At 43.3% G+C, this 17,312-nt stretch overlaps 1 protein-coding gene across 5 annotated transcripts in view; it reads left to right on the top strand.

Moving 5' to 3' along the window:
• LOC133998898 (trinucleotide repeat-containing gene 6A protein-like) overlaps positions 1 to 17,312 on the top strand; it is a 36,380-nt gene that overhangs the window by 11,673 nt on the left and 7,395 nt on the right. For 2 of the 5 annotated variants that reach the window (XM_062437925.1, XM_062437927.1), the window contains exons 4-15: positions 5,006 to 5,316; positions 6,165 to 6,212; positions 7,691 to 9,778; positions 9,868 to 10,066; positions 10,183 to 10,655; positions 10,874 to 11,005; positions 11,151 to 11,327; positions 14,410 to 14,598; positions 14,794 to 14,963; positions 15,252 to 15,329; positions 15,591 to 15,758; positions 17,102 to 17,221. In XM_062437925.1, the coding sequence (XP_062293909.1) occupies positions 6,167 to 6,212; positions 7,691 to 9,778; positions 9,868 to 10,066; positions 10,183 to 10,655; positions 10,874 to 11,005; positions 11,151 to 11,327; positions 14,410 to 14,598; positions 14,794 to 14,963; positions 15,252 to 15,329; positions 15,591 to 15,758; positions 17,102 to 17,221 (3,840 nt within the window). In that variant the 5' untranslated portion in view covers positions 5,006 to 5,316; positions 6,165 to 6,166. Of the gene's footprint in view, positions 1 to 5,005; positions 5,317 to 6,164; positions 6,213 to 7,690; positions 9,779 to 9,867; positions 10,067 to 10,182; positions 10,656 to 10,873; positions 11,027 to 11,150; positions 11,328 to 14,409; positions 14,599 to 14,793; positions 14,964 to 15,251; positions 15,330 to 15,590; positions 15,759 to 17,101; positions 17,222 to 17,312 lie in introns of all 5 variants that reach the window. The other 3 variants (XM_062437923.1, XM_062437924.1, XM_062437926.1) reach the window with 2 other exon arrangements.

Genomic DNA, 17,312 nt, shown 5'->3' on the forward strand with positions numbered 1-17,312 from the left:
ATGTCACCTCCTCTTCTCTACTCTTCCTCATGCTCTTCAATCTTTCATGTTGAACTTGTGTTAAACTAGAACCGGAAAGAAGAAAAGATTCAGACTGCTCGCTTTCACTCCCAGGTTTCCCGCAGATTTCTCTTTAGATTAATAAGAGGTTTTATTTGCAAGTGAGACACTGGCATTCACTTCTCGTGTTGTTATCTTGCTCGGACAAGCCCAAAGGTGCTGGGAGTGTTTAGGAACGTTGCCTTAACAACGGGGTCTTCCCTAATAAGAGCTCTTTTTCTGGTTAGTTCAGTTCCAAAAAATAGATTAAAGGTTGGGCAGCTCCAACAAGGATTAAATTCAACTGAGTTTGCTGATAATCACATGGAAGATCATTTTTTAATCTGTCAAAAGTACTGTATAGTATGAACAGGTTGAAGACACGGAAATACACGCCTCAAAATTAAACATGTCGGTGAGTATGAGGGATGTTTGATAATTTCCTTGTTGGAGCTAGAGCAGATTTTCAAATCCAGCAGTACAGAGGCAGGGTCAGAAGACGAGGAAATATGGCCATGTATGAGGAATGTTCGAGTGTGTATTCCTGCCCCAATTTTTGTCAGACATGCAGTTCTGTGCTGACCAAAACCTGGGAGAGACTCAGCAGCCAGACATTTCTCTGTTTAGGAGCGGCTGAGATTGACAGGCAAAAGCGGGTGCACCTTAAAGGTCAGTCCCCGTTAAGTGAGCCCGGACAGGTTAGGCTAACCCATTGTCGCCAACTTCCTTCACTTTTTAAGCAGTGTGGGAAGCAACAGACGAGACCTTTCTTGGTCTTGGACTGTACATTTACTGTGAGATTAACAACTTCCTGCTAACCTTTTCCTCTGTTATGCTCACATTCACTGTCTTTTCTCTGCCACCCGCACTTGCTTAACCCCACCCTTGTTGCACACACACACATTACGCACAACCCTGTTCCTTAAAGCAGCTGCTCTGCTCTTATAACAGCACCTTTCGTGTAGATAATTGAAGAATGAAGACAGGGAGGATTCTGGGATTGGACAGTAACATAGTGTGTTGTCATGGTTTCATAATATATGAGTGAAAATCTTTAATAGTCCGTTTCAATGAATGATTGCGTGCGTGGTGCTCACTCTGCCGCTGCAGAATGAATACAGGGGAAACACTATCAAGTGAGGCTCTTTAAGTTACAGATGAGATGAATTTTACACCAATACAGGACAACTATCATTTATCTCCTCAGGTATGTTTATTTATACTAGTTATATCAGCCACTCTCAGCGCAGCCTTAATTTTCAGATTTTATTTCAGTGAGGTTTGTTTTTTAATCAATAGTGCTGAGGTTCTGATGTTTTACTGACATGCAAATTATTTAAAAATATGTCAGCTTTTGACGACAAAGCACCATGCTTCAAATAGATTTTGCAGTTGCTATGCAACTGCAGGACACATGAAAAGTGCCTTTAGCTAAAACCAATGTTCAGTTGACTGTCACTACATCCAGTGTGTTTTCAAACTGTGCAAAGCTTGTACAATTCATCTTTTGTCCATATAGGTCTCCAGTAATTGTTTGGCTGGACTTTACCCATTTCAGGCAAATTGAGCTACCCCTAAACCCAAAACACACTTGTTATAAATGGGGAAGGAAAGAGATTCAAAAGATGGACCTTGAGAAGTTTGAGATCTTCTAAACATTGAAAAACCAATGAAAATTCAGCAGCCCACCTCAAATGTCCATATAAAAATATCTATTTATCACAGGGTTTGTCTCTGTTCAACAGACATTCATTCAAAAAAAGCCCACCATGTCTATTCAGATGTATCTTGGTTTAGATCCACCTCTGTTCCCCTCCTACTCTGCAGGTTAGTTTATGTAACTGGTGAGGTATGAAACAGGCTTGTAACACTTTTCTCATTGCTTCATTTTGTTGTTCCTTTACTTCTATCCAATGTTTCAGCATGTTGTCGACATTGTTCCTCCAACACTGGTTTCTTTGCGTCTTGCTTTGTCTGTTAAACTGAGTACACATTGTACTGGATACATTTGCCACTGACTTCAGGAGTTTGACCTCTTTGCTTTTTATACATGTTAGAAGCTGCAGCTGCATTCCTCTTACATCAACCTCAATGACAGGCTCTCATCGCCTCCCCGTCCCTCCTTTTTTCACATTCCACTTCTCCTTGTCTTCTCCTTTTTTTTCTATTCCTATTCTTTTGTTCATATTTCTTTCTCTTTCCCCAACTCTCTCACTCTGTCTCTCTTTGTGTCTTGTCCCTATATTCCCCCCACCACCACCACCCCTCCGCCTGCTCTGTCTGTAAGATGATAGCAGCAGTCGGGTTGCTGCCAACTCCAGGGGCCTTAATGAAAGCCATTCTCAGATGGAAGCAGGGGGAAAGGGGAACAAACTGTACACTATGTACTGAGCTGCTGCAATGAACATGCTTATGCACACTAGGTTTCAGTGATGTTAATAGTGATGTGCGGTGTATATAATTTCCTAACTAGCTAAACAGATGACTAAATAAATTGTCCATCCAAGTAAAAATCCTTGCAATTTTAAGACTTACTTCAATGTGTAGACACATTTACACCATACTGTATAAACTGGGGATTTCATGCATGGAAAATAAATGCTCAGAAAAAATATTATTACCCCAAACTGTACAGGCATATCCAATTATGTCTTAATATGTGATGAGCACCTCCCTTATGTGAAGTGTTAAATGTCTTTCTCCATTATCTTGATTTGCAATGCCTTATAAGGATAAACACTTTGCCTGCGTAGCTGCACTGAATCAGATGCTTTGGGGTTGACAGAGGACTTTCTGTGTAAGAAGGTTGAGTCAAGATTCTTTGAAGTAAACAACACTGTTTTCTGGATGGGCCATATTACAGCTGGGAACAGGTGCTGGGAGGGGGCAGATCTACTGTGTGGGCAATGCTCTACCTCTCTCCTCTTTCTTGTTTTTCTTTTGATTATTTCTATCTTTTGGTTAATACTTCTTCTTTTAGGGCCTCTTTCTTGTGAGTTTTTTTGTGATGATATCATTGTCCTGTCTCTTTTTTGTTTGGTTCCAGAGGGCGACTTAGTACCTTCTGGCAGGCTTTATGTTTAGATGCTGGCTGTATGCCCAGGTTTAGCTAGTGAGCTGTAAGTTAATAAAGGTGGAGTTTAGCCTCAGTTAGGTGCGTCTGGTCAACATGTGAGATTTTGATCCTATCAGTTGCTGGTTTACATGAGAACTTTTTCATGATATTAATTGCTATAGCTAGATTACATTTACTTAAATTATAATAAGGTTTCTCTTAGCACATTAAGCTCACCAGATGGCACTGGATATCAAAATCAATAAAATTTGTAACGCAAGCTCCAACCTTGTAACACATGCATGCTTCATTGGATCTGCACACTTGCTCATTGTCCACACATGGGTTTGTTTGTTCACTTATCATGTTGGCTAGTGAACATAGTGGTTGCTATTTGAACTCAGTGGTTTATAAATAGACCTGTGTACTGCTGCTGCAGGCAGAGAGTGCTACCACACTTACTAACCTGCACTAAGAAAAGGTCAGGAGACACACACACAATTTTCTCCTTGCTGTCAAATACACTGGTCCACTTTCACTGAAGGGCGCCTGTGTCCCACTCCTCATTTGCTGATTTGTGCCTTCCTTCCACCTTTTATTGTCTTCTCCTCACTCACCCTCACTGCCTTTGTCCCCTTACTTTTTCTCTTTCTCTGCTCCAGAGTAAGAGGACAGTGTTGCCAGCTGTAAGCCTGTTGTGTAACTCTAATCTAGCCTAGTCTATATCCCCCCCCCCCAGAAGGTGTGCGGGGTGGTCAGTCTCAATCCTCCACTCACTCTTTCTTCATGGCACATTTCTGACAATCCTAGCTGACGCACAGACTTGTCTCACACTCTTGTACCATAAGCAGGCGAGGAGAGATGGGAACTAATTTGACTGCTTCAATGGGAGAGTAGGGAAGAGAACAGAAGGACGGGAAAGGCTTCAGGTGTTCAGTCTGCAGTTATATCACAGACTCTTTATCACCATTGCGGGGAAAACTGTAGGTCCTGGCTGCAGAGCAAACACCAGTTGTCCCCCCAGCTAGAGATCAGTGACCGCAAAGACGACATCAAGCAAACCAAAGAAGAGCACAAGAATTTACTTGAATTTTGTGCAATTTAGTAGTTCAAGACACGATTCGTGGCGATCATGACCTGATCACAAGGAATAAGAAAAGTACAGTGGCTTACATCAGAGTTAATAGTGCAGCAGAGAGACTGCTCTCCACTGCTGGAGATATGACGTTCGTAACACAGTGGTGCACTCCGTCTATCCCTCATTTTGTAATTCTCATACCGGCACGAGACTTTTATTTATCAATTATCTATCTATTTATCCATCTATCCATTTATCTTGACCATTTATTTAATTGCAAGTTATCTTCCATCAGTTTACTAAGGACACCAGTGAATAGTTTGGCACACAGTATACTGGAGCAAGAGACTGTAGTGCCCTCTTTTCTGTTCATTCAGTTGAGAATTGTTTTGAATCGAGAAATGATTATGAATCGATTCGGACATCCAATAATTAGTCCGGTTGAATCCTCAGATTCCCAAAGATTTACATCCATAATAACTGCAGTTACTCAGGCTATTGATAATTGCACAAATCAGTCCTATTTTCTGTAGCTTGATCAGGTAAACCCTATTATCGTCACCCCTTTACAAAGTTAGTAAAATAACATCTGCATTTTTAAAGTGTATGAATTTGTGCGTCACATCTCAGTTGCTATGGATTAAGATGAAAATGTGCGTATTCTGTGAAAAAGACTAGTTACCTTTCATAAACACTGGTGGGGTGGATTGGTGATGATGTGACTGAGTGATTCACAAGCTGAGTATTATGTTTTTTTAATTACTCATAATGGACACATACTGTATGATGAATTAACCTACCTTTTCCCCTCTTTTCTCTGTTTTAATCTGCAGTGCCAGAGTATACCAAGTCCAGGCAGAGTCCTAAATCTTAACCACGCCGCCCCCATCCCCCCTTCCCACACACAAACACACACATTCAGTCTTCAGCACGTCCTCAGCGATGCCAAGGAGGCCCGATCAGCCTGCTGCCCACTCTGAAAAGCCCTGCCTCTTCACCCCAGACCCTTGAGGCTGTGCCCTCTGAGATTTGACGATTGACCTCCCCCTTGTCAACCTGGGAACCAGAGGTCACCTGTTCTCCACTGAACCCGGGGAGGCCCTCCTGCCTAGTCAGGAGCCGCAGCCACGTGCCGAACTCACAGGTAAACTATGAAAAGAAACAAAAAAGCAAAAGCAAACACGCTGCATTACATTCAAAATTAAATCTGTGTCTCTAGTTGCATACAGAGATGCTAGCCCACACAAGCACACTGTCTGCCAATAAGCACAGTGTTGGATAAGCAAGGAAACAATTACATTTAAATGGCAAAACATTTTAAAAATGTGGGTGTGCTCTTGCTCACAGACCATGATGAGGTTTGTCATCTACCTCTATCCTGAATAATTGGGATATAATTAATTCAGAGAGGTGGCTTTTCTGAATGGCATCCTTAACATGATTCACTTGTTTTGAGATAAATGTTTGGCTTTTGAATTAAAACACATTAAAATTGCTTAAATTATTTTAAGCAGCATTTAAGGTTGGTCACAGCTGTAATATTCAGCAAAATAACTGGAACATTTATTTTAAAGTATTTAGTGTGCCACCATGTTATCAGAAACAGGTTGTGCTGAAAGGGTAAAACATTCAAATCGATGATCAGCATCACCAAATTCAGCTCAGATTCATCACTGCATGCTGAGACCCAGAGTTACTTAAATTCAAATAGTACATTCATTACTTTGTATTACAATATGCATAAACAACTAACTGCCAGCAGCCAGCTGTGTCTGTTTACTAATACTCTGACTTGCAAGCCCTTCTCACTTTGAACCCCTCTGACTGTAACACTCGTATTTTCTCCTGTTTGCTTGATTCCCATTGATTGATCTTTCTGTCTTAATTATTTTCTTTTTGGTCATGCACATCTCCCCACTCTGTTTGTTTTCTGGCCTTTTTCTCTAACTCCCTCTAAGTCTGTTTGACAGTCTTTCCTCTCTCTGTTTCTAGGCATGGCTCCCATTCGGGATTCCGTCAGCCACTCCCCTAATCAAACAGGTGACTACACATTACCTACCTTCTTCCCCCTTCCTCTGCATTTCATTCTTCATCCCAGTGTCTTACTTCGGTTCTCTGCTGATATCGTCAGACTGAATAGACACAGTCTGACCTGACCTTGACTGATTATGTATTTTATTCATGGTATATCAGAGAGACAGAGAGACATAAATGAGTGTGAAAGGGTGCGAGAGGAGACTTGGCAGCCGAATAGGTTAAGCGCCACAGAGAGCTGGCAACCGTTTTATGTGAAAGTGAGAGACACTTGGAGTGAAATGGAGTAGGAGATGGGCTGCCAATTGGTTCGAGGGACTCGTGGTTGGTAGGTCACAGTTTTGGTCTCAGCAGCAGACAGCTGGTGAGGAAATGGGAAAGTGAGAACAGAAATAAGCGGTAGATGTTGTCATGATGGAAAAATATGAGGACTTAACCATGAATTCTTAAATGAAAACTGGTATTTATGTGATAAAAGGGTGCTTAGCAGCTTCAGAGCCATTGCTTTGGGCATGTTGGTCTTTATACTTTAAGTCCAGCGGACAGGGACATCAATAGGGGAAAATCTGGCACCTCTAACTCCATCTTTCTTCCTTTGTTGCTCACAAACCAAAAACAAATGTGTTTTTTCAGACGCTCTCCTTTCAATTATTTTGTCCTCACAGCATTTCAGATCACCAACTTTCTGGCAAAAACGTGAAAGAATAATTTCTATTTAGTCTGTTTGGCAAAAAAACAACCTCAACTATATTATTAGCTAACATTGTTTTCAACACTGTCAAAGGTTATAGTACTACCAAAACATTAAAACACAGTCATGATCAACAACATCTTTAGCCATTAAAAATTAGCTTACCACAGCAAATCATTGCAAGAATGCTGACAATATGCTCAAAGAGTTTCTGTGGTACTGAAATTCAGGTAGTCGCCATTATGACTGATTGTGTGCATAAAAACTATGAAACCAAGTCTTTATCTTTTCATTCGCCACCGCCACATTTACTCCATTTCCTCTCATCACTCCCTCCATCCTCCCTCCCTCCCTCTCTTTACACTCAATTGCCATCTCCCCTATGCCCTCCATCTCTCCTCTCCTGCTGATCTCCGTCCTCCGCCTCCCTGAATCGTAGTTTATAGCTTTGGCATGCTTTTGGGTCCCGCTGTGGTGACAAAATGGTGGCAGCTGCGTCCAGACTCAAGCCTGGCGCTGATCACACCCTAAACAGTTGGACAGCTGAAGCTTGGAGCGAATGGAAGAATATAAAATCAACTGTGAATATGAGGAAATTTAAACCACTTTGGTTTTATCATTTTAATTTTGTTAAATGTAGTGCATCTCACTGATATCATTTTTTGACAATAATTAATTAGTTCCTTCTGTCAGTGCTTTATTAAATTTCCTCAGATTTTGGTTTTGAGCAACAAAAGAAATTTAGATTTTTTAAATCGCTAATAGAAGTCATGTGCACCATTTCTCGTTCCAGGTCTTGAGCATCCTGGCTTGGACTCGCAGTATGAGCCTTCTCCCTGGTCCTCTGGCTCTCCCTGCAGCAGTGACAGCAACAGCAACTGGGGAAAAGTCCTAGTGGACGGAAGCACCGACAAACCCAACAACCCTTCTTCAACTAACTCTTCCGTCTGGCCCCCCTCCTCCTCCTCATTCTCTTGCTCCTCGTCTTCTTCCTCCTCTGGCTGTGGGTCAGGATCAGACCCTGAGTTGGCATCAGAATGCATGGACGCAGACTCTAGCTCCTCGATCGGCTCAGAGAAAAACCTCGCCGCTGTTGCTGTGACAACAGTGATGATGATGTCAGCAAATGCTTCTTCCTCTGTGTCTTCTACGACGTCTTCTCCCTCCTCTTCTATGGTGACTTCTGCCATGATGGTCGGGGTTTCAGTGAACGGAGACAGCAACGGCAACAGTCGTCAGGTTATTAGCGGAGGAATGGGAACCATCAGTGGTGCAAATAATGGAAATAATAATATCACCGGGCCCTCCCACTTCTCCGTCGCTGGGTCCAGCAGTATTGGCAGCAATAACATGGGTAACCACAACAACAAGCTTGTCAATAACAGTGGTGTATGGGGTACCCAGTCAGGCAGCAACATGATCACCACCGGCGGAAGCACCCCCTGCATCAATGGAGGGTTAACCCAAAACACTTTAAACCCAAATGCCAACCACGGTGCCTGGCCACAGAATCCAACCCCAAGCCCAGTGTCCCAGGGCCAACGGCCTCCACAGGCTCAGGGGATGAGTTCCAAACTGGGTATAGCTCCCCAACAGGGCCCCTTGCTGGGCTGGGGTGGCATGGCAGCTCCAGACAACAGCAGTATGATGGAAGACACTGAGGTGAATAATGGTACAGCAAACAGCAAGGTGTTAGGAAGCAGCAACAGTGGAAATGGTGGCCTGCAGCCTACCAACCTTAACACTGAATCCAATGGACCAAATAACACTATAATGATGAATACTACTACTACTACTACTAACGCCACAATGACCTCTAGTCCACCAAACTCTACCGCCTCACCCCAGCTCAGCGGGGACTGTTCCTGGGGTTCCATTGGAGGAGGGAGTGGGGGTCCGCTGGCCAATGGAAACCCCGCATCAGCCCCCCAGCACCCCAAAGGAGAGTTGGGGGGTTCTGGGGCCTTCGGTACGCCTTGGGGCGCAACTACCTACCCTGGAGACAATTGTCCCCCAAATGCAGACACTGTGAACCCCCAAAACCCTGCCTTAATGCAGGCTGGGAACCCCCAAATCTCCTCTACTGCTGCTTACAAGAGTAATAATAACCACAATAACACTGGGGCTCCACGCTGGGACCAGGGGCCTGCCAACAACCCAAACCAGCCTCAGAGCAGCTTGTCCTGGGGTGTTGGCTCAAATCAAATCCCAGCCTCTGCAGGCCAAACACAAGGAACTGGGAACCAAACTACAATGGGCCCTCCAGTAGGGATACCTCGCCCCTGGGGAAGCAGCGCGTCCTCTTCTTCCTCTTCCTCATCGTCCTCTTCCACATCTAACAACAAGATGTCAAATGGAGAATGGGGATCAACAATTCCTGGTAACAACCACACAGATGCTGGAAGTCATAAAGGAAGCGCTGCCAACAATGGCTGGAAAAGCCTAGAGGATGACGCCATGGGCATGGGAGGTGGAGGAGGTGGAGGTGGAGGAGGAGGAGGAGGAGGAGGAGGAGGAAGCCATAGTTTAGGCAGTGTGACTGGAGGATGGGGTCGCTCTGGAGGAAGTGAGGGAAGTGGCGAGAGCTCTGGAGGCCGATCCAGCTCAGACAGAGACAGCAGCCAGCAAAAAGGGGTAAACCGCAGAAAAGGTAACGTTACTCCAACATTAGTAACAAATGTGAGCAGGGTTGATCTGGACCCAAGGGTTCTGTCCAACACTGGATGGGGACAGACGCCCGTACGGCAGAACACCGCCTGGGATGTAAATTCTCCTGCTAACAAACAGCCCCAGGGTTCCAGGGGAGACGAAAGAAAGCATAGCAGCGGAAGCTCCGGATGGGGCACAGCAACACCGGCAGCTCCTTCCCAGGCCTCTGGAGGTATGTGTGTAATCTGTGTGAAGCTTGGCTTTTATGGACATCAACAGAAACATTGAAAATTAATTGACCTCTCTCTCATATATTTGCAGGTTGGGGAGGTGGGCCAGGAAGCTCAGGCCCAGATACAGGAGGTTCTGGCTGGGGAGAGCAAAGGTCAACCTCTGGTTGGGACAACAAAGGCCCAGCAAGTGGAGGAAGTGGGCAGAGTGGCTGGGATGATGGATCCAGCTACAAGGGGGGCAACAACAACAGTAACACCTGGAGCAACAACATAAACAAAGATGACAGGTAATTTCAGTCTATTATAAAAAATACGAATTATAGATATGTTGTCTGCATTGAATTCAAGATATTTTGGTCAGTTGTTCATTTTATAGATTTAAACAAAAACCCTTTTTTTCCAGATCCAATACCTGGACTAATGCGCCCAAACCGCAGCAGGGCTGGGGTTCCAGTACTGGAAATGGAAGTGAAGGCTGGGGTAATGGTGGAGATCATCCTAGAGCCAGGGCCAACAACCACTGGGGGGAGCCCCAAAAAAGTGCAGGCTCAGCGGGCTGGGACAGCGACAGTGACCGATCTGGCTCTGGATGTTGGAGTGAGCCAAGCCGAACCAACACCAGCAGCAGTAACACCTGGGTAGGGAGCGGAGGATCAAATACTCCAGACCAGAGCACTCCAAACCCAGGCTCCAACTGGGGCGACTCAGTCCACAAAGCCAATTCTCAGAGTAAGAGCCAGGGCTGGGGTGAGCCAACCACTAACAACCACGGAACCCAGAACTGGGGTGAGCCGAATCCCAAGACATCCAATGAGTGGGGAAAAGGTCCTGAATCCAACATGTCCAGAGGCAATCAAGCCCCTAGCAAGCCCACAGGTAGTTATAAAGTGTATTCATCTGAACCAGTGACTGGAACAAACATTTTATTTTGTTTATGAGCAAGTCCTCATTGTTGCATGTGTATTTATTTAGTTATAATGTTTAGTAAGGGACGCTGTAGTGCTCCAAATATGGATTCTAACTGAGATACTGTATATTAATACTTTTTAGTGTAAAGACATAAAATTGATGAACCACTTTCATTCTTCTATCAGGCTGGCTGGGAGGGCCCATTCCCACAGGAGCTCAGAAGGAGGAAGTGGCAACTGGGTGGGAGGAGCCTTCTCCAGAGTCCATCCGTCGTAGGATGGAGATTGATGATGGAACTGCAGCTTGGGGAGACCCTGGTAAAAACACTCGCAACACTGGTAAAAACACTCACAGCACTGTACATTTCTTTAAAAAGAGCCGAGCACGGTCTGGTCAAAATCATAGGAATTTGGAGGTCATTTTCAGCTGATGACTCACCATCCAATTAAACTTTCCTCCTAGGTAAATACAGCGGTGGATCTGTCAACATGTGGAACAGGACTGGCCAATCAGACCAGGAGGCGATGGGTCCAGGCCCATCCTCTCAGCACCAGTCCCACCCAGCACACAACACAATGCATCCTCCACCACAGCCCATGCAGCAGCAGCCCGTCGCCCAGGACAAAAGCTGTAGTTCTGGTAAGTGGGAATATGTGTGCATCTACGTACAATAACAAATTAGGTCTGATCAGTCAGGAATAGATGTGGTTTTAAATATTAATAACTATTTACAGACTGTGTGAGCTGAAACGCACAAGAAGCCTAATTCTCCTTCACAGTAATACACTGCATGTTTACAGTCAGGTGGGAAAGTCATTAAAATATGCCGTGATTAAGTTCATATAGAGGAATAGTGACATTAAAATGTACCAGAGGCCACCACATTTGGGTTTTTACAGCTAAAAGGTTTCTTTTGGGGTCTTGCTCCCGGACTTGCCTAGCAGGCTACTTTTTTTCCACTGGCTGGCTTCTCCATATCCTTGTGGAAAGCCCTGCTTTCCTGAATGAGAGTTGCAGTGAAATCTAACGCTTGTAGTGACAGCAGGTTTCATTAGCTTTCAGATAAACATGGATTCACCCACATATTGTTTTAGTTATAAGATACAATATTAAAATGCATTTGCAAATGTATAAAGTTACCAGGATATGAGCCAGTTCCTACATGTTAATGCAAGCCCTCTAGTGCAGTCTGTAAGCCTGAGGAATGGATAAGAAGGTGCAAGACCCTCTTTTTGAAAGAAGGACTTCAAAGGATTTCAATTAGACCGTGCAAACACAACAAGGTTGGATGCACTCACAAATTGTATATACAAAAGCATATACAATTTGCACAGAGGCATGAAGAAAAAACAAACACGCACAGCCATTCTCCTTCATCTCCCTACGGTGTTGTCTATGTTGAGGGATTTTTGTAAAGCCGGTTGAGTCATCCGTTTGGAATGCTAAGAGCATCGATTTTTCTCGTCTCTCACTTGCCTTTTTTTCTCCTCCCTTTCTCTCTCACCCGCCAATTCTGCTAGCTGTAGAAACGAAGGCTTTTGTGAGGTTTCAGAGAAAGAGAGAGACCATGAGAGGGTAAAGGACAAGGTTTGGTGACTGAGTAATAGGAATGGCATCAATGTAAGAGATGGGAAAACTAAAACGAGTAAGGAAGCTTTTCTGTAGAAGTGGGCTGAGAAGGGGACCAGAAGGAGGGTTTATTAGGGTTATTCAAGGTTGCTGACTAGTGAGCTAACTGGAGCTGCAAAGTGGATGGATAGGAAGGGTGTGGCAAAGTAGACGGCTACTTCATGAGGGAAAAAAATCCAGTTGTAGATTCTTTTTCTAAACACTGAAAACAGCAACATGGCTAATTTAGAGAAGATTATATGGGCAATAGATACATACTTGGACACAAAATTTAAACATGGGCTCACTCTTGTACACTAAAATGTTCTGTCTTAAAAATACTTAATTTTTCAGTCTGTGTTGCTGGCAACTAAATTCTACAAATTGTCATACATGCAGAGACAGACATTGTGTTTGTCATTCCCAATTTATTCTTGTGATCGCTGATTCGCCTACATACACAGGAAAACATAGCTATAGATGCTGGCCAGGGTTACAGATTGTCAATTGGTGTGTGTGTATTTATCTGTGCACTTGCACAGAGGGTCCAAAAATAACATCCACCAAGTGCCAAAGTCAGGTAAATGTTCCGTTTGGCAAGTATGTCTCAAAGGTTATCTGCAACACTGGCAGGTAAATGTTTGTACCAAAATGTTCATGTGATAAAGTATCTGGCATGATGGCCACAGAGGAAATTACTTTGTCACTATACAGAGTAGATGTGTGTTTTTACATTCATTTATTAATTTGACTGGTAGAAAACATGCTTGCCCAGTGCATTTTTTTTCTACCACTCCCCTTGGCAGGTGACTCAAAAAGTTGATTTCAGACAATGGTTGCACCAAAACCCCTGTTGATAGTCAATGGTTAAATTAGCTTCAGTGCATGCATGTATGTTACAGTCAGTATGCATGTGTCTACCTCTGTGTCTGTCTGTTTAGCTGTATGCGCATGTTTCTTTGTGTGTGTTTGTGCATGCCCTGTCACATGAGGGACACTGAAGCCTGAGGCCACCCCATGATCTGTCCTATTTTTACAGGGAGGTATCCCTGGCATCTCCCCAAACGCCTCCTGTGGAGGGAGAAAGTAGCGGGTCTGGGTGGTTAGCTGTAACAGGAGCCTTTTGACCTCATACAAACACACACATCAACACAGATAGTCTCACATTTGAAAGTGTATAAGGGCCCCGCACACACATCTATATACCCACAAGAGTTAAAGTAATCAACACTTACATAAGCAAGTTGACACGGGGTTCCCCACAGACATGAACATGGCTCTCTCCTCAAGCTGTGTTCTCTGATTCCAGCAGAGAGAAAAAACAATCAACTCGCGGGATCATTGTAGTGTAAATATTAAAATGTAAGTTTAGCTCCAATAGTGAATTTATGCATCTACATTGATGCCACTGACCTTCCAACTCGTGACCAGACACACCTGATTTGGTGACTCTGAATGAGGAGAGCTGTGATGAAACAAATTAATTGATAAATGAAGCTTCATTACTCATACATTATGTATTACTGTATGAATATTTAGCTCTGCACAGGTTGCAACATCAAACCAAACAAGGTTTAGGTGTGTTCTGCCAGCAACGATTAGACTTCTTGTACCTGACTTTAGCCTCAATAATTGACACTTTCAAAAGTAAGATATATACTTAGTTTTTTTTAAAACAATATCAAGATTATTTGATAGTGTGAGAACATAGAGTAATCTCAACAGGAATATTCTGACATTTATTGTTGCTGCTGCTGACTGATCGTGTCAGACTTTGTGTACAGTGACATCACATGCATACTCTATATGGTCAAAAATAAACATTTACATATATAGGAAAATGCAAACGTGAGGAAGAGTGTTTGGTCTCCTTTATGCCCTCTGTGTATATTTCAGCTTTTGGATCTCAAGATTAGTTTTGTCCTAAAACTGGTCGTCAGTTTTCATTATATAAAATCCATCCACTACATGTGTTTTTTATAATAAATGAAATGAATGCAAAAATGTCTAATTGGTTGCAATTAGTATTGATGTTTAGTTTAAGATGTTGGTTTAAGACTTAATCTCTGAAAGTATATCCTCCTTCTCATGTTACTTTCCTCTTTTCCTCTAGGTTGGGGTGAGCCCTACCCCCAGCAGAAGGAGTCCTCAACATGGAGGGAGCCTACCACTGCTCCGCCTGTGACAGTGGACAACGGGACTTCTGCATGGGGGAAGCCCATGGACACCACATCCAGCTGGGATGAACGCAGCAGGGAAAGCAGAGAGTCTGGTTCGGGATGGGGCAACCAGCATAAGTCTGGTAGGTGCACACATGAACATGAATATTCTGCAAAAACCTGAGTCTGAAGAGAATTATTAGGTTAAAACTACTGTGAACTCTGACCCTTCTGTGAAGAGTAGCAGGAGAGAGAATTTTTCTTTAGGAAGTGCATTAAAAATGAATAACTGAATCACTCGCTAGTATTCAGTTTCTAACTCTTCCCTCCCACTTCAGTAGCTCCAGGTCCCAAGCCCATGGAGACATGGTGTGGTGAGGAGGTGTCCATGAGCAACAGCTGGGACCAAGAAGAGGAGGTGGAGATCGGCATGTGGAGCAACAGCCAGCAGGACAACAGGTCCCATGACCAAAACACCTGGAACTACAAGCATAAAGGCTCCAACAAGGTTTGTCACCTTAGTTTTGCACATTTGTTCATCTCAAAAAATTCAAACATTTACCCCTGTTTGAAGCAAACACTTGCTGACATAAAAGTAAAGCAGTTTAATGTAAAATGTATACTTCTCTTAATTAACCATGTGAATTTCTGACAGAATAGCAGTAGTTTCAGTAGCAACATTTCTGTAAAATATAGTAATGCTTGAAATAGATTATTTAAAAAAAGGCAACCCTGCTAATGTTTCAAGTGTCTGCAGTGACTTATATTGTTAATAAATGTGTTTTCTGTGTTTCAGATGAACAAATCAGTCAACAAACAGGATGAACCATGGATGAAACCTTTCATCAACCAGTTCAACAGCATGAACTTCCCTGTGAGTACTGATTCTCATTGTCAGTCATCTTTAAATGACTGTGTTGTTCTGTTGTCTACAGATCTTATGTAAAAAATGTATGTTGGTAACAAAAACAAACAATATTATCATGGCAGTAAAGCTGTTGTTGCATTCAACTTTATGTGCAGAAGTGTAATTTCTGTAGTTTTGTAAATGTATTATTATTTAAGATGGTTGTTTGATGATTATTTTTGCTTTTCTGTTTCTATAATCCAATTTCCTTGTCTTGTCCCCTTTCAGCGAGACTCTCCTGACGACTCCATGAAAACAGGAGCAGGGATGGTGCAGGACAAGCGTATGGACCTGGGCGCTATGGGAGACTACAATGGAGTGATTGGGAAGAATCCCGGGTCTCGACACCAGCTCCACAAGGAGTCTGCCATGGATCGCAGCTCTTACTATGACAAGGTAGGCAGAAACACTGCTGTTTGCTGGGTGTATTAGCAGTGGGGGTAAAAACATAGTACACAGAGGTTTGGTCTGTCTTTCTGCCGTTGTGGTGATCATGAGGTAGGTCTAGAGCGTCTGAGCTGCCTCAATTGTGTGCCACTCTCAGCCCTGTTGTGCCCCATAGTGGTTGTTTTAACACACTACATTTGATGTGGAGACTATTGAAAGGGATGTTTCATTTGATACTTTGTGTTTGCATGACCTTGTATCTCACCTCTGCTTTACAAATGATCAGTTATGCTTTGTTACTTATGAGCAACAAAAACAAATGAAAGATGACCACTAACATGCTACATTCAGGGCTTAAAGGTCTCAGGCACTCACACCTGATTTCAATGAATGAATGTCCATTTAAGTTTTAAATGGATATAATACTTAATTCAGCACATTGTACACATTTCTTCCTGGAAAACTTTTCAGGTTCACAAATCTTCCTCATCTTTAATCCCTGTAAACTGTTACAATAGCAATTGACAGTTTGTGCGAGTGATTTTGTAATTAGGCAGGTACAGTAATGATTAATTTCCTTTTATAGTTCTGTAGAAAGCTATCGTGGGTTTGTTTGGCTTTGCTGCTTTTCCTTCTGCGCTCAAAGCTGCTTTCTCTGCTCTTTCACGCTTTCCTTCACTACTCAATCTCTCTTTTCTGTCTCCACACTACTCTCCTCCTACTCCCTTTTTCCAAAATTAACTCTTTTCTTCCTTTTCTCCTTCCCTCTCTGCCTGATGATGTGCTTCCTGTCCCTCTATGCTTGCCGTCCATCTGCTGTGCACCTGGCCTTGCTTCTGCAGCTGTCTGTTTCCCCCTCTACTTACGATAGTCCAGCTTCTGATGGGCTCTCCTCCAATCAAAGCGTGAGCTTTCCCCCTTCCAATTCTGCTCAGCCTATCCCTTGTTACGACTCTGGGCCGTCTCCTGCCCACTCTAGTCCTGGGGCTGCTCGACAGGTGAGTGTTGAAGGATGAAGAGGATATTTTCGTTAGGTCTTGAGTCTATGTGTCTACGCTCTGCCAAATACTCTTGGGATACTAATATCTGTCACTTCAACTTAAAAAATCGACATGAATTGAATGTGTTTTGCTTGCATTTTATATGGATGGAACTCCAGCAGGGTGCCCATCAAAAAGTTGTTAAAATGTCATTTTCAACAATCTGACATTTAATTTTTTATTGTACTCCCTAACGACTTCATTAACAGCCTGTGCTCACAAATTGTTCAGCTTGTGTTTAATTACATTGAATGAAAAAGAAAGTGTTTCTTTGTTGTTTGACCATTATGTGTTTGTGTCTTCCCTGCTTAGAATGTAAACCCTATGTTGGGTGGCAGCAGTGTAGCACAGGGCCGTGGCGGCCCCCAGTCCCAGATCCCCCCCCAACCCAACCTTCGTAACCAAGTGCCTCCGCCCATCCTGCCCTCTCAGGTAGCACATATACAAAAAAACACTTTTCCCCCCCCCATTTCATTTATTTTTATCTCAACTGTGCAGCAACATAGCTGCCATTGCATCTTCT

Source organism: Scomber scombrus, chromosome 18 (assembly GCF_963691925.1).
Source record: "Scomber scombrus chromosome 18, fScoSco1.1, whole genome shotgun sequence".
Classification (NCBI taxonomy): domain Eukaryota; kingdom Metazoa; phylum Chordata; class Actinopteri; order Scombriformes; family Scombridae; genus Scomber; species Scomber scombrus.